Here is a 23,017-nt window from a genome sequence, read left to right on the forward strand (position 1 = left end):
ACAGAGCTGCAGAATGAGGAAAATTGCGTTTTTTTGAGCATTAAAGAACGTAAACCTGTTCTAGTCAGCAAAATATGTCTCCTTTGAAATATTTTAACACACAAGGAGGAGTCACCTGGACAACGGGAAGTTAATAATTTAGATTTTTCAGTTATTTCTTTCACTAATTTTACAATTTAACATGAATTTTAAGTCTGTAACATATAATAACAGACCAAGAATTTAAATTAATTTATTCCATTCTTTGTGTGCTTTGATCCATGTGAACGTAGAATTAGAAATTAGAAAGAATTTTCAGAACAATCGGCGATTAAAGATAACACATAAATGAAATCGTTGTAAAAATATTTCCCCTTTTGAACAAGTATTATACTGAAGTTAGGTGAAAGTATCTCACAGTTGAAACAGTTTCTTTCTCACAACAAAGCAGAAATAAAGCGCACAGGAGTAAAAACAGATCACAATACCACGAGCAGCACGTTAATAAAAAAAGAAATCCGAAACCTGTTTTCAAAAATAACTCGTTAACATCTAAGTCTATGACGAAGACACAAAAGTATGTAAAGCAAACCTTATTTTGGCTTTTTGGTGCTTGTTATGTTGACCTGCATGAGTGTCAGCATCAGAAACCTGAGCAGAGAGGTCTGCAGGTGGCATAGGGGCAGGAGACCTCACCTATCTATCTCTGCCGCCGCGTCTGCCAAGTGAGCAGAGTGTGGGACAGCAGTTGGTGAGCCTGTGTGCGAATTCACCGCGTGCACCCGTGTGTTTGTGCGCGTGTGTGTGTGTGTGTGCGCTGCCAGGAAAGAGATCCTACCAGCATACGGATCACATTGACTGAAAGATAGGAAGGAAGAAAGTAAGAAGAGCAAAGCCTGGAAATCTTCAAAATGAGAGGGGCCTCTTTTGATGTGTGTTTGCATTCCTTTCAGTGTTGGTGAAAGGCGAGCTGTTGAACGGTAGTGGTGGAGAGGAACACTTGAAACTGATCGAGGCGCTAAGAAAAACACACACCAGGTCTCATAACAAAAAGTCTGTGGTGGAGGTGGGGCGGGGGGGGGGGGGAGGCTGAAGGTGAATTAACAAGAGAGAGGAAGAGGAGTTCAAAGAGGAGACGCTGTCATCTTTAAAATCTGAGATAATCTACAAACGGAGCAGGATAATGACTCTTCTTGTTTTAAGATATGTGCATTTTCTCCAGAAACGAGTGACTCTGCACTGGAAACAAGTGGACTCATCAGAACCTCGTGTGATTTTGAAGACTGACCCTGGCAGGAGAAAATATAACAGTGACTTTCCCCATTACCTCAGTCTTTTTCCTGTGCCTCGTGTGGTTAAGTGGCATGTCTGGATGGTCCATCAGAGCGGGAGGGCTGGTGGAGGAAAATCAAGATGTACAATCTTTGCTACAAACCGTTTCTCCTCTCTCTTAATATTTGCCATCCTGTGTGTTTTCAGCTATGAATCATTAAAATAAAACAATCTGATATTCATCCAGTAAATACACGCGGCCTTTTTCCTGTCGATCGTATTAAAATACATATTTCTTGGCATCTGTTTTCACTTACAGAACAGTCAAACCGGAAGTCTTGCATTTGTGGGGGAAAAAAGCAAAACGCACGAATGCAGACTCTTCGGCTAAACCTCACTTTGCCTTTTCGTGATTTATCGCAAACATTCAAAGACATTTCTCAATGGAAAAACATCCAGTTTTGTGGCCGTGTGGCAGGAAGGAACAAGAACAAAGCGGCCTCGCTGTAAAACTGGTTTCGGATATGGTTAGTCTCGCCTTACCCATGGAGGAAAAAAAGGAAAAAGAAAAGCAGCTTTGCATTGAAATGAACTATAAATCATTTAAAGCAGTAATCTGTAAGATCCTTGTTTTTGGGGATTTTGCAGACAGACGTTGCTCTGGTGTGTTTTTTTGCTCTGCTCTTCCCAGAAATCATGTGGTCATCAGGCAGTAAAGCGGATCCTGGGGCATCTTCTTCTACAAGTGTAAAAAACTTGTATGTTTTGATACCGCTGCTCTCTTCCTGTGAGACAACACAGGTGAAAACACACAGATACTGGGCTGTTTATCTTCTTATGTTAGACTGGTGAAGAGAAAATGTCCAAAAATACACATTTAGGTGTTTATCTCTGTTCTTACTTGTGCATGTTAATGAGTGCATATTTAATTAGATAGCCTCATTTGCATATTACAACTGTAAATAGCGGAAAACTTGTAATACAAAAAACAATTGTTTTAATGTGAATAATCGACTGGTGAAATTTCATGCTGATATCTATATGTGAATTTTTTTATCCTATCCACCATTCTTTGAATTTTCAATACATCTTTAAAGGCTGTTTTCTTGAACTCTGAGCCAAAAAATCTCCACTTCAGTCGCACTTACATACACCAAACCTTCCAGTTGCATCCATATCTATATTATGAAGCTTTTCATAGAGGGGTTTGTTCAAATATCATTCACAGCCTGATTTATAGAACATTTTATAGCTGAAAACATGCTGGAAATTGATGATTTTTTAAGGCTTTTGACAGAATTTTCTGATTCATGGTGGTGAAACATCCAAGAATCCCTTTGTAAGAACGGCCTCATCCGATGTTCAGGTGCAAATGTGTGCATTATTAATGAGATTATTCCTTATTTGCATATTCAAGCAAAATGAGAATTGACCATTTGATTTCTTGGTGACCGTGTGTGTTGTAAAATGAGGGTAATCCTGTCCTGCTATCTCAAGTCCTCCAGCCTGTGGTGGTCACATGGCACAAGAGGCAGGGGTAAGGAGAGAAGAGGGGAGGTGCTGGTGGTGCTGGTGGTGAGGAGGAGGAGGGGGCTTATCCTGTTCGTGTTGCACCGGGCTGCCCAGCCAACCAGAAGATGAGAAAAGAAGTGCACCCTTGTTGTTTGTTCGCCTTTGGCCCCTGCCATCTGTCCTCTCGGTTCCTGACACCTGTACCAGCCTGTCAGAGCTGGGCTTCCCTGTCATCGGGGGCAACACGGGTCCGGCCTGTAGGGAGACACCGGGTAGAGGGGGGTAATGTAACAGCCCCACAGAATTAGGGAAAGAGGTGGGTGGGTTGTGGGGGGGTCAGGGTGAAGTTGGGGCCACTTTCTGAGAAATGAGCTCAGAGCTACAGAGACAGTAGGGCTGGACTATATGTTGTTATTAAATCTTCTAGCTTATTATAGAAGATTATAGCTTCTGTTGACTCGATACAGTCTAAAAATATCACAATATTATTTTAAAGGTGCAGTATGAAGGAATTTTTTCTCCAAATCATTCAAAAATGAACTCAAATGATCAACAATGTGATTAAATAACCGTTTTGGCATGAAGACTTCTATGTAGTGTTGTAGAGAAATCTACTAAAGTTAGCATGCTAACAAGCTAGCCCTGGCCTGTCCCACTCCAAAGCTCCTGTGCTAACGGTGTAAACACTTTACTGGTGCTCCGAGCACCCACACTGGACCGCTAACTGGACAGCTAACAGCTAGCAGTTAGTGGTTACTCTGCTCATTTGCTGCCCACTTTCTGTTTTGAGTTTGAACATTGACAAGTGGCCAATTCTTACATATTGCACCTTTAAGGCCGTATCACCCGGCTCTACTACACATCAGATCCAACAGTCCACTAAACTGCACCTGCTGGCATTTTTTTCTATTTTTCAGTGAATGACCTTTACAGGTGCTTGTACCCCGAACCTCTCTTCATCAAAATATTGGCTCGAGGTTCAGAGGCAATTGGAAAGCAAATAGTTGGCATGCTGTAAAAGCGTGGAAACAGCTATTAATGTGGTGCCAGATGTTCATCAGACGCTGATGTTAAGGGGAGGATTCTCAGTTATTTTTAAGGGGGCAGGCTGCTTGGAAGCCAAGCTCCGTTGCTGCGAGCACTGGTGTGTTCATGGGCACATCTTATCTGGGCCAAGAGGGGTTCAGTACCAAAAGGAGCCTGTTCGCGGGCCAACTCTGAATAAGATAAAAGCCCATGAAAGAGCACATTAAATTCTATCACAAAGGTGATGTCAGAGTGACGGAGTTCTCCGAGACGAGACCCGAGGACGCTCTTGGCACCGGAAAAAAAAAGAAACAGATGCAGCCTAAACCTGTTAGTCACCCACCTCTAATCGGCTTACATTGGCTCGGTGACAGGCGACTGGCACCTCCGAAGGGTCGCAGACACGGCTGCTAATACACACACCTCACAATAAAGGATGACATGTTGGATATCCACATGAAACCAAAGACAACACTTCACACATCGGCTATAACCAGATCACTGAGCGGTTACCTTTGACAGTATCATCCTCTGCGCTCATTATTATTATTATTAACATGTTCCCATGCTCTCTAAGTGTTACTGGAGGGAGAGAATGTGTTTTTAATTTGTTCCTTTCATCCTTTATTTTGTGGTCTTTCTTACAGCCAAAAATCACATTTGTTTCCCTGACTTGAGCGAGAGCTAATATCCGGATTGCTGTTTCAGGGTGTTGTTTGTGTCCTTTGGGCACAAGTCAAGCCATAAACACATTTTGTTTTATAAGACTCGAGATTTTAAAATGACTTCTTTGGTATGTTCGTGTAAAGTTTTAATCAGCTCACTTCCCATAGCGGCCAACAGGTGCGAGCGGCGAACTGAAGCGCTTCGCTCGGATGCCCCAAAGCATTCAGATGTAAAAATGTTTTCTCGCTTTTCCCAAACATGGAAAGATTTTCCCCCTCCGCACCTGTGAAATATGAAGTCACCCCCTCCGCTTGCATCCAGTTGCTCGCTCTTGCCATAATGTCATCTCAGCGCTCTGTCAAAGCACACAGACGTTTTCTCACCGGCGTCTGAAAGCAGGTGGAAAAGCGATGACCGTGCTGGAGGGCGTGGAAGGCCGGCGCTTCCCTCCCAGGCTGCCACCGGGTCGTGTTTGTTCTCGCCAGAGGATGATCTTGTAGGTCCCACCAAGTCAAACAAGTGGCGCGTTGCCAAGTCATCGAGCCATTCACACTGACGCGAGGAGGTTATTGACACAGTGTGTGTGCGGCTCTAACCTCGGCGCTGAGAGCCTCTCACATCTACAATTGGAACAGAGGAGCTGTGTGAACTCATTACATCAAACTGAGGAACCTGCGTGTGTGTTCAGGTCCTGACCCGACTTCATTTAGTCTGACAGAATAAATACATACACACCTATGGAGCAACCACAGGGCAAACACTGTAATACACTTCAGTTTGCTAAAATAGGAATGATTTCACTCAATAGTCTGGAATTTAACAAAAAACTGCAACATTTAAAATAGATTTAAGTTTACTATATTTAGTTTAAAGGGACAGTTCACCCAAAACTCAAAAGTACATATTTGAGTTTCTTCTAAAAGTGCTTTTTATCCGTCTAGATTGTTTGGGTGTGCGATGTCTCTTTTCAGAAATCACGACCCGGTTAGTGAAAATAGTTCCTACATGACGCTGCTCACAACAAGGTCTGTGGGTTATCTTGAGTAGCCGGGTCATGATTTATTTTTTTGAAAGAAAGAGAAAGAAGACTTCTTGGTCATTGTTTGTCAAGATGTGTGGGCCGTGTCAAGAGTATGAGAACGTTTCTGTATTTTCCTTCATATTATTTCAGATTTTAGTGTTTTTTTTTGCAACTTTCCTGACTTTAAAATCACATCTGTGGTTCTAAGAAAGTTTTTTTTTTACAGTTAGACAAAATCCTGACAGCAGCTCCAGGCTCAGCGCTGCTCCAACAGATTGTATAACTCAGTTCAATCTCTCATCGAGGTTTCTGTAGGTTTCTTTTGTCTGTTTCTTTTGCTGGAAGGTAAAAATGTCCTGCAGTTAGCAACAACATACGGCTAATTTGTTAGCATACAACAAACTACAACTCCCATGAACTTTTGTGAGCATGTGCGTGCATGTTTGCTTGGTGCATGGTGACTTTTTCCACCGTTTTAGCTGATCTTCCAGCTCTTTCCACTGCTCAGCGACTCTTTCCTGCTGTTACTGCAGTTGTGTTTGACGTCACATTTTGAAGAAACGACAATATGAGATTGTTATTTAAAAAACGTCTATGCAGCATCAGATTATGTTTCTGACGTTTGTCTCTCTCGTCTCTCCAGGTTGTGACAGGAACAGGACAGCAACATGGAGACTTCAGCTCCAACAGCCACAGAGAAGAAGGAGTGTAAGAGTTCAGGTCTGGATGGAAGCAGCTTCTCAGAGATCCCGAAGAAGCCCTCGCCCACCACTTTGACCAGAGGTACGGCTCTTTTCCAGTGTTTCTGCAGAATAACAGTTAGTCAGGTCTTTTTGTAGGTCGGTGAAAGAGGAAACACTTCAGGTCTGTTCCTTTTAAACGCTCGTAGAGTAAAGCACTCTTGAATCTTTGTTTTTTCTGGAGGATCGTGAACTCTGCAGTGAACTGAAGCATTATGGCTCCTCACATAAGTAGCTGGGTGGCACATGAAAAGAGTTAGACCAAGAGATGGGGGCCGCATGTTTCAGAGATGTCAGGGAATGGGTGATGAAAAAATGTTATAATGAGGCCGAAAGACCTTGTTCTCACCTCCCGAGTGTAAATTTCATGAATTACTAAAAAGGGCTGGCATAGCAGTGGACAACATGGTGTATCAGAGGCCCCGGATAAAGGCTGGAAGATGGGAAGCACCTTTGAAATGCTAAGAAGATGTCGTATGACATTGTGGCGTTAGCGGTATTTCGGCTTAATGATGGGCTTGGTGGCCTGCCACGAGAGGAGCCGTGAGCATTAATTGTTTAGGGATGCGGGGTGAGAAAGTAGGACGTTTCAGTGCACCCTCGCTGGCACCTCCACAAAGAACCCACAAGTTTTTTCAAACCAGCAAAGAAGAAAATATTGCTCTTGCCACGACATGAATTATTCAGTCGTGTACACAGATATGACCATTGTGTGTCATGTCGGCTGTGGGGGTTGAATTTTCTCTAACCTTGCCCCGCTGAAAACAAGTAGTGTGCCACTAATCAGGAGGTTATTTGTGCTTGTGAGGTAACACAGAGGGGGCAGGCTGTGCAAGAGCCCCACTATAAAGGGGTCATAATTAAAAGATGAGAGCTCATGTTTTCATTAGTGAATGTGTGATGAAAACTCCTCATAACGAGGTTTGAGGACCTCGTTGGGGCCTCTGAGGTGCACAGCGTTATAAATTACTAACGCCTGCTGGTGGAGCCGGCTGGTGGACACTGAAACCCCTCAGGAACGACACACTGGCATCATCGGAGGGGCCACCGCAGGAACATATCATTCAAGTGGTTTTACAGTTTAATGAAGGGCCTGGTGGCCTGCCATCACAAAGCTCACTTTGTCGCACGGGGACAGTAAAAAGTAGGACGTTAGCAAGTCATTAGATAGTTTTAATGCTCTGCTTTTGTTTTCAATTTGATTATTCCTTGTTTTGTATCCGAGCTGGTCGTCACATTAGTATGCGTGTGGAGACATAGATATAGGGCAAATGTGAATAAATCAAGTAGCTCGGAAACACTCTTTGTAAGATGTCTCACTGAGAGGTCCTCTTTTATTTGTTTTTATTTATTTATTCAAAACTGAATCACAAAGTTCTGGAAAACCCTGCAGACTGCTTTATACGTTTCTTTTTTGAAGAAGTTCACCCGAAAATTAAACTGTGACGCCGATGCTCATGGAAAGTAAGGTGAGGTTTTACAGTCTCCAAAACATTAGTGGAGCTTTACAGTTAAACAGCGTCGCAGCATTCTCCTAAACAAATGAAGTAGATGGGGACTTGTTTTAAAACGTTAAGAAACAATCGAAAAAATAAAATAAAATGTCTCCGTAGAGCTCGTCCGCCTTCATCCAAGTCTACGGAAGCCGAAGACTAAGCAGAAATCTTCACCGCTCATCGAGCGTCACCGTTTTTACCCCAGCTACTTCAGTTATTGAGGAGAATGCTCCAGAAATCTTTTTCGGACTATCCGACCGGACTTTCCATCAGCTTGGGGACGGACGCGTAGACTAAATTTCCATCATTGGTCGAACTGTTCCTTTAAGCTTGTAAATGAAGCCGCGCCATACAACCGTGTAACTTAAGCAGAAACATCCTGAGAACATCTTGTTCGGCCTAATCCTTTGTGTCAGCTGGACAGGAATCTCATAACTCGTTTCATGAGAGCTCACTTTGCTTGTGTTTCATGGAGACATGCTCTGCCCTGCTGAACTCGTCTGCGCTCCGAGTGCGAAGACATAATGTAGGAGCGTCTGCAGGGTGATTCAGGGTCCGAGGGGGAGTAGAGGGGAGCCAGGGATGCTGGCTGGAAAAGCGCAGGTTGGGTTCGGCCTGTACGATGGGAATCGGGCTTCTTTCTCAGGACCTTGTTAATGGTTTTAAATGAGCGCCCACATTTGGTGTGACAGCCTGCATCTGTCTCGCAGCTACAGGGCGTGCTTCCACAGGCTCGGCCCTTGCAACCCGACTCCCGGGCCCCCGGGATTTACGAGTCTGTGTCGGCTTGTGCTTTACCATGTCAGAGTAACATGTGTTCAGATTAGGTGCCCGCTACCAGGACTGTAAAACATCTCAGGGTTTCAAAGGAATACCTGTGATGGATGCACCCCCCTCCTTCTCACTTCACGCCAGAAACGAGCATGTGGACGCTCAGATGTGCTGCGTTTCCCCTTCGTCTGAGGACGAGCGACAGTTTCTAACACGGAGCTGCCAACTTGTTGTTTTACAGCCCTTATTATATTCAGAGAAAGTTTTGCCAGGGAGAATTTTTTCCATCATCCCGGACGTTGGTGTTGACTGTACGAGGCCAGTGGAGCAGACAAGCTCGCTAACACTCTGATTATTTCTGCCTAACCGGTGTCTTATATTCATCTTTCTCTGGGTTTGGCCGCAGCTTCCCAATTGCAAACGTAGATTGATGTTCCTCAGCATAAAAAAACACATTGTCCGCAGATAATTATTCACGGTTTGATGTATCTTAGGAGGATGCCACAGAAACATCTCCTCACTTTTGTCAACGCTTGCCGTCTCACTTGTACTTTAAATCACGCGGCCTCGAGCCTTTCCCTCGTGCAAATGGATCAACTGCAAGTCCGACTGGTCAGCGTAGCGTAGATGGATGAAGAAGAGAAGTCTGGTGTAATTACTCTTGCGGGGAGGAGAGCGTGGCTCCGCGATAAGGAGCCGTGTGTTAATCACAGCCATCGTGGGTAAGTCTGAGATGGAGCTGGAGTCTGAAGGGGTCTCCGCCGGGGTCTCCGCACTGGCCTTTCTCTGGGGGGTGCTCCGGAGCGGGTCACGGCCCCCCTCTGGCAGAGAAAAATGTCCCAGAGAAAAATAGACCCCCTCCTCTCACCGGCTCCCTCCCCGTCCGCAGGCCTACTCCAAAGGGACGGCCACTAATCTTCCTGAGAAAGAGATTTCTGCCTTTCTTTCTATGTTCCTAAATGAGGCTCTTACGCTGCTGTGGTTCCACAGAGCGGGTGAGAGGTGGAGGAGGTGTTTGTGGGGGAGGTGGGAGGCTCAGTGGCCTGGGTTATGCAGGGATGACCGCATTCATGCCAGACCCCTGTGCCCCCTCTTTTGGTTTAACTCCTTGGCCCTCCACCTTTAGCTGAATCGGAGAATTTATCTCCTGATGCCTGAAGTGTGCAGTGCAACTTTCATGTGTCTTTCCTATTTAAAGAAATGCTGTAGATCGAGTTACGAGCCCGTACGTACAAGAAACGCCTCCCCTGGCTCCAAAACCCTGCAAAACATGTCATGGATTTCATTTTTAACAGCTCAAAGTACATCTCCCCAGTGCTCTCTATCAGGTGTCATCCTTACAGCGTATCAATAAATGCCTTTCCTGATACTCGAGAAGACCTGCGAGCAACAAGCTTACAGGAAGGCCTATTGACCAAGTCCCGCTGTTGTTTATTTTCCTGTCAGGGTCTATAGCAGCACACTGTCAGGAACTCGCTCCTTTTCCTCTAAGAATGACTTCAAGAGATATTGTTTCTGTCCCGGAATCACTTTCAATTCATGGCCTTTTGTTTCGCAAAACTTCGAGCTTCGTCGTCCGCAGAGTCAGTTTACACAAAGATTTTGTGCCCTGTGTGTCCAGTATGTGCCCGAAACTGGAGGGAAGGGATGCAATGATTATAGATTATAGTATGGATGATTATAGTCCTGGAAAAGTCTCAGTTTTATGACCGTAATACGTCCCTTTATTTCACAACCCGATGGCTGTATACACTCACATGAGCATTTATTATTAGAGGCTTTAAGTACAAAATAATACATAAAAATGAAGGAAATTTGAGGTGTTGGACCTTCAGCAGCTCCTTTTTTATCAGTAAATTGGAGGATTGGATGTTGATGGGTCATTCTTTGCATATCCAAAATGCTGTGTGCTACCAAAGACATTTAACAGAAAAACTGTAGCACGACATATTCCTGCAGCACTCAATAGCTTAGTTTAGTGTTGAATGTGTCCTTCCTCAAACACTAATGAGGGAGGTTACTCTCGTGACAGCCTCTAACTTTTTCTTACCTGAACTAGCTGCTGCTCGGCAGTTTAAGATGGTTTTCGTTTCACCTCCAGCTTCAACATTTGTTAAATTTTCCTCGCTGTTTACAGAATAATAATGTCTCTTTTTGAGTTAAAATAGAAAGAGTCGATGCAGCTGAATATAAACACGATGTTTTAATAGTGATAATGGTTCATCACTGCATCCCTGACAGGACCGATCTAAAGTAACACATCCATTTTCTTTTTCATTCACATATTCATATATTCCCAGCCTGTCTGCTTGAAAAAAAAAAACCTTGAATGGCTGACTGTCTGTCTCTCTACAGTGCTCGCATTAATTCATGTGGCTTTTATAAACAGTTAACTTGGTTGCTCTCCAAGTCGCCCCTCCACTCCCCTCCACCCTCCGTACGTCTCTCTCTCCGTCTTATCTCGAGTTTCATTCTGTGCACTGGCTGGCCAAGACTGGATTTAAAGATTAGATATGCTAAGTGAAAGCAGAAGGGGGACATCTTGTTTTTACATTGGGTTTTTTTTTTTTTTGGTCCTGCGTAAAAGCCAAAAACATAGGTTTTTGAGCCGCCTAGCACTCGCTGAAGTTTGCTGCCTTTATCATCACTCATTACGGGGCGTCTTCATCACAGACGAGCGGCTGGCCTACATACTGAGGAGGCAGCACTCTCCTCCCGCGATGTTAAGCAATTGTTCACACGGGGGTTTTGAAGCGTATCCTGTATGTATTATCATTCCACTTTCTTACATTTGATTTAAAACTGAATTATCCATAAGTTCGCCGGATTCTTTTTTATGTTTACTTGAAACAAGTAAGCAAAAGAAAAAAACCGCGAGCTGAATCCAACCAGAGTTCAGAGGAATCCTTAACAAGTTGAAAGCACCGCGGAGACTCGTCTTCCTGATTTTGAAAAGGAATTTCTCAAGACAAATGTTTATTTAAGTGAATGCTTAGAAGACAGTCGGGGAAAAAGGCGAGTATTAAGCCGTCTTCAGATTGTATTTTCTTTCTTCCGATAGCTCTTTTGACTGAGCGGAGGACTGACAGCTTCTGGCACGTCTCTAATGTGGTTCTGAAACATAAATCAGGCTCAAATGAGAGGACATTTCTGATATTGGTTGCTTCTTTGGAAAGCTCTGCCTTTTCTTCAAAGCCAGCAAAAGAAAAAAAAAGCAACGTGGTATGCTTTGGGCAATGTCGGCGAATATAAATCTCTCTCCGTACCAGAGGCGTCTACGCACACAGGGCCCAAAGACAACATGTTACATTCCTCGCCGTTTACAAGCAGTGGGAGAGGAGGTGGAGGCAATATATGGATGCTTTAGGGGATTAACCAACACCCCGTCCGCCAGCTTTCTCTCCCCATCCCTCGAGTCTCTCCCTTCTCCCCGGCTTGTACTTCCCTTTTTCTTTTTGTGCTTCATCCTCTCTTAAACAGAAAGCTCTTTCCCAGCATGCAGAGTGTAATCCATGCCCCGGCCTCTAAGACACTTCCTGCCTGTTTTGTTTGTCGGACTGATGGGAATCGGTCCAATAAGGTGCCTGGCTCTCTCCTCTTCTTTAAGGTGTCGCCTCAGGCAACCGCTTTTTTTTCTTTTGACGGGAAGACGGCCCGCGTTATTAAAGAACTCGTTGAAAGTCAATGCCTGCGAGTTTCTGAGCTGCAAACTCTCAATCTCCCTGACCCAGCGTAACCCTCGGTGTCCGTCAGACTCTCAGCCACCAGCCTGCCAGCCTCGGCTACTTTCATCTGCTAATGTAGCCCCAACACTCACAGTTCAAGTGAAGCAAAATAAACGTCCGAGGAGTTTAGACGTGGTAAAACAAAAATGTGTGCTAGCTGTAAACACGGGCGGGAGGCGCTTATGTAAACAGGCCCGGTTCCTATGGCTGAGTTGGTCTAGAGGCGGACAGTTTGTGGTCAGGCTCTTCCGGTTCGTGTCCCCTCACCCCCTCCCACACCGCCACCCCTCCTCGGCTGCAGACACAGCTGTGGTCTGCCCTCGTGGAAACGCTGCTGGAGGAAAAGAATTAATCACAGCGCTGCACGGAGCAAAAAAAAAAGAAAAAGCCCACTCACCCACGATGAGACGTGCATGTCTGCAGTCACTCAGGCATCAGTCGAGAGTCTGTTAGACAATATTCACCTCGAAAGTTTGCATCTGCAAATATCTCTCCTGGGAAAATGTTAGTGTGTTTCTAGACTTCTACTGTTAAAGGAAAAGTTCAACCAAAAATGAAAACTCAGTGATTATCTCCTCACCCTCATGCTGATGGATGTCAGGGGAAGTCTCGTAGTCCACAAAACATTTCTGAAGCTTCACAGCAAAACAGCGTCACAGCATTCTCCTAAACAACTGAAGTGGACACTTGTTAAAAACCTAAAACAAAAACCCAAAATGTCTCCATGCAGCTCGTCCGTCATGATCCAAGTATCTGAAAGCCCTGAGATCCCAAATTGATTTGAAAAGATGTCATATACACTCTTAAGGGCGTTGGCGTGCACCCCACTTCAGAGGGGGGTGCACACTTACGCTCTTAGCTTAGCAGCTACAGTGAAGATTACGGTTTAAAAAGGTTGTAAATAACATCTTTGTAACAAAAAAAAGCATAAAATGAAAACATGAGGCATTTTTTACACGCTTAAGGCGTCAGTGCACACCACTTTGTGCTTAGCTTAGCAGCTACAATGAAGATTTCTGCTTGAAAAATGGTGTAAGTGATGTATTTTAAAAACAATTTGTGTTCTTGGGGCTTCAAGACAATTGGACGAGGTTTAAACAACCACAAGAAAAGACGTTATTTACATCCATTTTAAAGCTGAAATCTTCACTGTAGCTGCTAAGCTAAAAGTGTTAGCACAAGCTCAACCTCATGTCAAGAGTGTAAATACTGTCTTTTCAAATCTACACTATTTGGGATTTAGAGCTGCTACCAAACTCGGAGGTGAGTCGATAATGACTGAATCTTCAGTTTTGTGTGAACTGCTCCTTTAAGGTCCCAGAAAGCCAAAGTTGAGTTGTGTTTCAGTCCGAGCTTTGCCAGCGGACGATTACAATTAATGCCCGGTGTAATTATGTTGTAGCCGCTCCCGAATACAAGAGGAGGAAATTGATTTTTTCGCCATCAGTGAAACTCTTCCTGAGGGAGACGCAGCTTCTTGTAATCACACATCTAAGGTTTCACTGCCTCTGCTAGCATTTAGCAATTAGCCTAATCACTGAGAGTCACACAGAGCCAGACTTGTTCTTACACAGCACCTGTCAGCCAGTGGGTGAACTAAATAAAATGACCAGGGCCAGAAACAATACCAGAACGCCTCCTGCCCAGTCAGCAGCTGGGTTTGCAGCGGAGGCGGAGGAATTCTATAAACATTTATGGAAAAATAAACCTTTACGATATATTTTCATGGCCACATCTCCAGGAGGGTGAATCTCTTCTCCAGACTGGAAGTGTGCGGCCGTGACACCGGCCCGGCCCGGCCCGGCCCGTCCCCCCCAGTGGCCTCGTTCCAGGGACAGGACGCAGGCGAGTCGCAGTAAACCGTGCGACCAGCAAAAATAAGCAGATGAGGTTGGCCTGAGTAAATACAGTGGACGCAGGTATAACAAACAGAAGCTGCCCGCAAGTCGTCTGCTGCTGGAAAACGTCCTAAAAAACTGGATTAGAGAGGAAAAACAGAAAGGCTTCACAAACACATCAAACCTGGTGTCATTTTGGACAGTTTTTATGTTAACTGTGCTGTAAATGTAAGGCAAAATAATTTAATTTCATGCCCATGAATCAGATTTAAGACTGTAAGATGGGACTTGGAGGTGAATATACTTTGTCAGACATTCAGTACAAATGAATAAATGAACTGGACGCTGATTTTTCCTCCACAGCTCCTCTCGTACTCGGGTATATATATATAAAAAAAAGGATTTTCTGCCAGCCATAAGCATCCATTTGCCACAGTGTCATATTCTTTGTGAGAAAGTGCTCCGGGACTGCGCTACTATTAGTTACACTGCTCTGTAATCACAGCAAATCCTGTCATGAGGCCGTTGTAGGGTTGTCACGGTCCCTTGGAAAAAAAAAAAAACGCAAACAAAATGCTGCCATATGGAAAACTGATTTGTAATGTCATTCATCATACAGCTGCAGGAAACATGCCGGGAGAACCAGGAATAAAGACAAGTGGCTCTGTAACAGCTGGGTAGCAACAGATGATTGAGTGCTGTCCCTGGCAGGGGTTGGCAGGGTACTTATTTTATTTTTTTTTTGGTTTTGAAAGAAGCCGCGAAGGTTTCTAGAAACAGGATGTCTGAGATTTGAATCCTAACTTCTCCTTATTTCACTAACCTTAACATTACATCTGCCCTTTGGCTGATACTCTCGTCCCAAAAGTGCTTTACAGCGCCGTTTTTAGCTCGGATGGCTAAACAGAATGAGCCGGTGGACGCACTGCGAAGTCTTTGTTTTTGTAACTACACTTTAAACTGTGAAGGATACGTGAAGATGTAAATAACAGAGGAAATGTGAACGGGGTGATATAAAAATGAGAAATGAGAAGCCTCTTTTCTCACGTTAACGTGTGATATTTTGGTCCAAAACCACTAAACCGAGCATTAAACTGTTCATTCATACAATAAAAATGCCCTCAAACCGTTTCCTGTCAAATAAAAATCCATAACTGCTGAATTAAACTTTTGTCCGAAGATTCATCGCTTCATTACGTCAGTGGACGGAGGCGACTGTCTAATAAACAGTCTACGAATGAAAAGAGGCTGTTGAATGAAAGCCTGTGTGTGTGTTAGCATAGCGTGTAAGCCTGTTGTGTTTTGTTTGCCAGGTGATTTCCCCAACGGTGTTAGCTAAGCCTGAGAATTTTTGGCTCCGGCTTCAAAGAGCAGCAGGGTCGTCCCCCTCAGCAGCGAATACAGACATGTTCTCTGCAGACATGGATCCTGACGTGCACAGAGCTGCACGCAGACAGCTTGACCAGCATCATCCTGCGTTTTTGATTCGTTGAAGTCGTCTCAGAAGATGCTTCTTTACCCGTTTTATTGAAATCACCGTGTATTGAAAACTTGTAGGCAACACAAGGAGACACTTGACTCTGGGAAACTGTGTTGGTAATTTTCAGATTAGATTTTCAGATGGGCACGTTTCAGAACAGATTACTCAATAATGAAAATGAAAACTATCATTAGATTCAGCCCTGTACTTACACTCACACACACTCACAATGCACACAGTCATACCTTCAGTGCGTCCACGCTAAAGCTGCATTTAAATGTGATGCAAGTTTTATTCTGCTTTAATTAAATCCGATACGTTAACTATGTTTACATTCTTCCATTTACTTTGTGACGATCATCTGTTTCTGACAGATTTTAAACTCACCCGTGCAGACGCCATATTTAGGTTCTGTCAACTGCAACCGCTAACTGCTGCTAACTGTAGCTGCTGTTAGCTAGTAAGCTCAGTTAATCATGCAGCTAGCGGCCGTATTAGCTGACTCTACCCGGACTAAGAACTCTGAGCACCAGGGAAATGTTGGTGTTGTTTGTCATCACCTCTTGAGGTAGATGATGGCCAGGGGCTAGCTGGTTAGCATGCTAACATAGATGTCTCTGATGTGGATGAAATGCTGAACGTATGGTGTTTTTTATATCCAAAAAGGTCAGAGGTTAGATGAGCTGTTTTTAGATTGTAGTTTTTTCATGATTACAAGTTAAAATACAAGTTTTAATATATGTTCCACAAGAGTTCAGAGAGGACGGACAAAGTCTCAGAGTTTTAACACAACAAATCTTATTAGATCTAAATCTTATCTTATTGGCTCACTACATCTCACCCCTCAGATGTGCTTAAACTACAGGTTGTGAACTTCTTTTTAAAAATACAAAAATGTGAAATGATCGGTTATCTTGTCGGTATTTGCAGGAGAAGCAGGTGATTATCAGTAATCTGTATCGGCTGATAAAAACCCCATAACGTGCACCCCTAGATCTCTCCATCTGAGACTCAGCATTACCAGATGTTGGCTGTGATGCAAAGTTTTGTTCTTTGCTGACCAAAAGACGGAGAAGAAAAAGGAGATTAAGCCATCGTCCTATTGGTCAGGCCTTTCACTGTGTACACAGAGCTTTATGAGAACAACCTGTGTGGACTGCATTGTTAAATATAGCCAGCTCAGTGTGAATTTGTTCTCTCACAGTCTCTTCATGACTCTGGCGGCTTAACACAGTCTGTCTCCAGATCGTTGTCTTATCAGAGATTATGAGGTTGGCATCAACTGTCATGGTAAAAGATCGTGCTGTCTGGCGTGTTGTGGCACGGTGCCTCTTCAGTAAGCACACTCAGGCACTAATAGATGCACAACACAGCAGCCAGTGCACATAACCCACACGTAGCCTTGTTTCTGTTTGTGCATTTTGCAACACCTGTCACCATCTTGACTTTATCATAACTGCAAGAAAAAGTGCAATAGCATGTGCAGCTCAGCTGGAAAAGACACATTTGTCAAACATGTGCACTGGCAAGACTCTGCGTGCGTATCTGCGTTTGCTTTTTGCATGAGTGCAGAGCACATTCTCCGAGTGTTCGCCTTGGCAAAACAGGTTTGAGATGCTTAAGCAATAAAGGTACTGTAAATCCTCTTTATTCAGCGGAGTCGCAGTCTTAAGAGAGAATCTGGCCCATCTGAAATTCCCACGGAACAAAGAGGGAGACGGGGGGAGGGCGGAGGGTGACGGAGAGGAGAGAGAGGGTACTCAGCTGAAGAGGGGGTATTGTTTACATATCAAGACACTTCCTCCAACTCCCAGGAAAAGCAGTAATTTACCTTGCAAGGTTTTACAGTTTAATTTCTCCATTGTGCAGCGGGATAACCCTTTAATTACAGAGGAGGAAGTAGCCCTAAGCCCCGGACAGAGGGTGAGGGCTCACAGAGAGCCCCTCTCCACCAGCCTCGGTCTGGATTTCTCACTCCCTCGTCGCCGTGGCCATTTTGCCTGTTCATTAGCACTCGTGGGGTGTCTGGGCGCTCGCCAATTAGCGCTCCCCTCCAAACGATATTTCCTTCCGTGAGGCCAGACCAGCGCGACTGGTGGAGACTTATAGGCGTCTGGGCCCGAAGGACGAGGGGGGAATTGAGGGGTTGGCACAAGCTGCCAAAGCCCTGTGGACCCTTACCCTTTACAGACTGAAAATCACTTCATAAAATCATCCCAACGTTCGGAAAATTTAATGCAAAAACCATCTCATAACAACTTCGGTAATTAACATGCAGACTTGCAGAGTAAGGCATAGTGACAGACGTGAGCAAATATTGACCCAAGTCATAAATGTTCCAAGAAGTATGTAGGGTCGAAATATATGGATACTGCAAAACCCTCCATCAACACGTTATTAAGTTGTGTGTTCAGTCTGGATAAATGTGCAGAGGGTTTGGGGGGTTTTCACTCCTTTTTAAAGGCACTTTAACTTGAGGTGACAAGTGCCAGAAACCTTAATGGAGGTTCATTTTTCTCAAGACGTTTTCACTCTTGGGCTTGTTGGGTTTTATGGCAAGTGAGATCACCTCGACACAAATGAAGTGAAATGATTAGTTGATCCACAGGAAATCTGTTAATCAATTTAAAAGTCATTTTCAAGCAAAAACGCCAAATGTTTCCTAGTTTCAGCCTCTTTATGTGAGGATTTGCTGCTTTTCTTTGAATCTGTGATGGACATTTCTATGAAAATAATCTTTAATTACAACCCTTAAACAAATATTGCTGTAGTTTAGAGCAAAGCAGATCAGATCATGGCTTCATGCTTCACACTTTCCCAGCTGTCCTCTTCTGTTAGTGTATTGAATCAGGTCCTTCAGAACATGAAGCCATCAAGGTAACCAATGATATTAAATTTAAAAAATAAAAAAATCAGCAGATCAATCAATTAGTCGCTCATTACGACGTCAGCTAACCACATTTTTGATAATCCTTTTATCTTTTAAAAGTAATTTTTCAAGGAAAAATAAAAGTTTTATCTTCTTAATTCTGGGGATTTGCAGCTTTTCTTTGTCTCATGTGATCACAAACTAAATCTGTTTGAGTTTTAGACTGTCGATCCGACAAAACAAGCGATTTGCAGACATCAATATGTTTTTTTAAAGTTTCTGACTGGACCAATTAATTGAGAAAGCGATCTGCAGGTTGTTACAGTCCTAAAACAAATGTTGTTCGAGTTTAAAGCAAAGCAGTTCAGATCATTGCTTCATGCTTCTTGCAGCTGTCCCTTAATCCATCAGAGCATCTATACAAATGGGACGATCCCACGAGATCTGGCATCCAGGATCGAAGACGTTGCTTGTTCTCGTTTGCACGCCAAAAAAGTGATCAGAAAGATGTCGTGAAAGCTTCATTTAGTATCATGTAAGGCATCTTATTGCATTGTCAGAGTGCTGCAAGTCATGCAAGGGAAGCTGTTTTTGCAGGTGTGCATTAAGCTAAGTCAATACTAGACAGCTTGTGATTTTGTGAAATGAGCCCTGTGCTGTGTGTTATCCCGACTGGTTAGTGTTTAGCTCCGGCAGCTTGTCATAGCTGTAGAGACGGTGTAATTGCCCCAGAACTTGGCTGTGTGGCAGATGGAGTAACAACAATAATACGAGGCTTTTCATTTTTTTGGGTGACTCACTCACCTTGAGTCGTCACAACCAGGACGGGCGACGAGAGCAGCTCGCAAAAACTAGTTATGAATATTTACCACCAAATTCTTGCGGTGTTTTTCATGCTGAAGGATTATATTTGTGTTGCAGCTTTATGTGTTGCCTTTGTTACTCTGTGGTAACTCAATACTTTTTACACGCTGGCAATTTGTGCTGCCCTCGCTGCTCTCGGGAGTCTGAGCCGGGAGAAGGAACAGGGGGGTTTCTGTAGGCTCATGTTCAGCAAAGATTGCCTGAGAAATATTTTCCTACATAAAATTATTGCTGAAGGGCAACACCTCAGACGGCTAACTGAACATTTCCAAATCATTTAATGCAAATGCGTCTGTCAAAAGCATCCGCTGCCGCATATTCTTTGACTCCTCTGTCCTCCGCCCGTGTTTAATGCAGACATTTCTACAACTCTGATCTTAAAGACAAGCATCTGTACGTTTATTAACCTCTGTCCCTCTCCTTCATTCTCTGCCTTTCTCCCTCCCTCCTCCCACTCCTCTTCACTCTGCTGCCACACAGTTACTAGCACCATTAGGCTGTCATAACACGGCACATATAACCTGAGGTGATTCCAGGACTGAGTGAACCGAGCGTCCCTGGGGCCAAGGCGCTGCGGCAGCCAAACAGGATTGCTACCTCATGGTCTGGGGTGATGGGTACCACATGTAAGCAGAGGCAACCGCTGGCTCTAATAGGAGCTGACAAGTGGCGGTCTGACAGGGGGGAGATCAGATGGCGTTGGTCGGCCTATCGCTACAGAGAGCTCCGTTTCTATAGGCCCTATGGCAGAGTGGTTTGCTTTAAATAGAGTCTTTGTACAGAGGAAACACTCGATCATGGCTCGCCTCCTGTTTGGTCTCTCCATCAATCTAGACCTACACTGGGATTCACATGGTCCCTGGTCTTTAACTAACTCCTTTTAATGAAAGGCTCCTGTCGAGTTTTAGACCTCTGGTGGTGCTGTAGAGCTATTTTTTCTAAGAATGGGTCCCTGTTTTTGTTTATCTCACACCATTGTGCTGATCTACAGGTGGCTGTAACACAACAAGATGTGCAATCAATGTGTTCCTGGTGACCTCAGCCTATGTTAGCAGTGCTTTTTAAAAACACCAACGTATTGGAGACGAGGGAACCCGAGGATCCAACTCCTTTCTTTTCCTTTTGAAGCAAACAGACACAGATGCAAAAAATGGTGAAGTCTGAATGACTGTAGATTTATTTAAATTATTGTATATTCAAGTTTAAATGACCCCAGGTGGTTTTAACCATGTAAGAATGACACAAGTAATGTTTAATTTAAATTACCAAACACTAAACGACATCAGAAATAAGTTAACATTTTGCTCTGATGGTTGTTTTCTCACAGTAGTTTATTATTTGGGTCCCAGGGAAGCACAAAGCCTAAAAAAACTTGACTTTCCCGGTATAAAATTACCCGGATCATCTGCAACATTAGCATAACACACCAGAATCTCAGACTGAATGCAGGCGTAAGATTTGTTTTGAGGAAGACATTGTTTGTCATTGCCTTTCTAATCCTTTTTAAGCAGGATGATTTCATATTTGTCACCAAAACTGTTATGGATCATAGTTACCAAATGATTCACATAATTTGTTTCTGATGTGGTCGCTGTTTAGTTTGTAGGCACAAATTCTTCTTGGTCAGGCAAAGATTGCAGTCATGGTTGAAAGAAAGCAGATTTAACTGTTGGTGGTAAAATTGAGAAATGAACGGCGGTCTCTCCAGTGTCACAGTCACTTTGTTGACCCATCCCTCCAGCCCAACCTCCTTCCCTAAGACACCACGGTCACGCTAGATCATCCTTTATTCCAGTAAACAGTCATAATTCACATGACCATGGGAGGTCCTGGTCAGACGTCTAATGCTGTTGCTTTACTCGTCAGTTGTTCCTTCACCTGAAGATCTCTTCTCTTCTCTTACTGGAAGTGTCTGTTGTGAAACGTTGGCACGCAAACGTTCCTCCTCGCCCACTGTGACACTTGTGCAACACCACACAAGAAGACATGCGATCACCAATCCATGAGGGAATCTGGAAGTGTCACAGCTTTTATGGAGTGTCAACTGGTATCGATGCCTGGAAATAGGACAGTGTTGTTTTTCTGACATGGTGCGGCTCATGAAAAGGCTCCTCAGTGTTGGTGTGTGGCCTCACATGTATGATGAGTATGTTGGATGCAGTCGGTCTGCTTCACTTTAAGGACCACAGATTGCTCTGTTTGCAGCTACAGTCTCAGGGTGGTTTACAGAGAAGATCTTGTGGGCTACCGTCTTACAGAGATGGTTGGAAAACTAGTTGTTGCATGCTGTTAAAGGGACAATTCAGTACTTTTTTACTCATATTTCGGAAATATCAGCCAAAGAGATGTTGCCAGGATATAATATTAGCAGTCAACGTTTCTGCAAATTAAAGATACGTCCAAGGTTGACATTTATATCAAGCGTGGCATATCATGTCTACATTATACATTATGCTCACTAGCCACAACAGTGGATATTTTTAAGGACACCTGGGGATATTTCCTGCCATTTTTCTGGCATCAAAACTGGCTATTTATCATGGGAAGTCGGGTCATCTCCATCCCTTTTCCGTATCCTAACCAAGTGGTTTCTGTGCATAAACCTAACCAGAGCATAAACACAGAAAATCCAACCTAAACAAACTTCAACGTTCAGTTTTAACTTATCTGTGGTTTTGCAGAAATGTACTTGGCTAACATTTATTCTGGCAATTGGATTACCAGCGTGCATTTACTTACGAACAAGAGGCTAGCTAAGTAAGCTAGCTAGCATTAGCCGAGGAGGAAGCCATCATTGTTTACATCCTGTGCTAACACGAGTACGAGCATCTGGTCCACAAGTAGAGGCACACTTCCTTCTGTGCAGTGATACCGATGGCAGATGGAAAGTTCGGTGGAAAGAAAATAGTTTCGACATGAAACTGCACACAAGAGACGGCAGACGTCTCTACTCTCAACTCAGCAACTCACACCAAAACAATCTAGATGAATACACAACACTACAGGTCAGAGGAAAAATATGTATTTACGACTTTGTGGTTAACTGTCCCTTTAATACATTCTCTCCATCTATGCTGTGTATAAGTGAGGTCGCCAAAGTCACAACTGCCTTCTCTGGATGAATCATCCCCCCCTCTCATAAACCACAGCACAGAGTGCCACTTCACATGGTGTTTGTTGTGAGCGCTTAATGTGGTCCATTTAAAGAGAAGATTAAGAATAATACAGTGGCAGCATGTGGCACCCTTTTCCCCACAGAAAGAACAAGAGTTGGTTGATGGAGATCACAACTGCGCCACATGTGGATCATTATCGAGAGCCAGGCAGGGACTGTTAAATGTTCTCCGCGCTCTTAGATTGAAGCTTTGAAGCAAGGCGGAGGGAAAACGCTGTCTAATCAAGGCCCTGCAAAAACAAAAGCCACAATGCCTAAACTCTTAAGAAGACCATCTCCAACCTTAAGGAGCCAGATGGTTTGTGTTTGTTTGTTTCGATTGAAAGTAAACCAAATAGTGAAAGAATCACATGATAAGTCAGTCTGCACTCATTTGTTTGTTTAGTGAGCAAAAACTCCCTTTGGGGATTTTTTTTAAGACATATAAATCAACATTTTCTAGGTTTAATGAATGGAAATTCAGCCCTGCAAACAGACTGTGAAGAAGGTTTTTGAATTAAATCAAGATAAGTGTGCACGACTTTACCCGGGATTTGCTCTGGAGCCTGGAGTTTGGCGCGAGTCCACGTTGTAATTGTTTCAC

The 23,017-nt window shown here is 43.8% G+C and overlaps 1 protein-coding gene across 1 annotated transcript in view; it reads left to right on the plus strand.

Moving 5' to 3' along the window:
* The window catches only part of gli2a (GLI family zinc finger 2a), an 88,038-nt gene that overhangs the window by 12,838 nt on the left and 52,183 nt on the right, over positions 1-23,017 (plus strand). Inside the window, exon 2 of the mRNA XM_084363025.1 lies at positions 6,120-6,259. Coding sequence (XP_084219151.1) covers positions 6,145-6,259 — 115 coding nt within the window. The 5' untranslated portion in view covers positions 6,120-6,144. The remainder of the gene's footprint in view (positions 1-6,119; positions 6,260-23,017) is intronic.

This window comes from Pagrus pagrus (assembly GCF_965226575.1).
Source record: "Pagrus pagrus genome assembly, chromosome: 9".
Lineage (NCBI taxonomy): Eukaryota > Metazoa > Chordata > Actinopteri > Spariformes > Sparidae > Pagrus > Pagrus pagrus.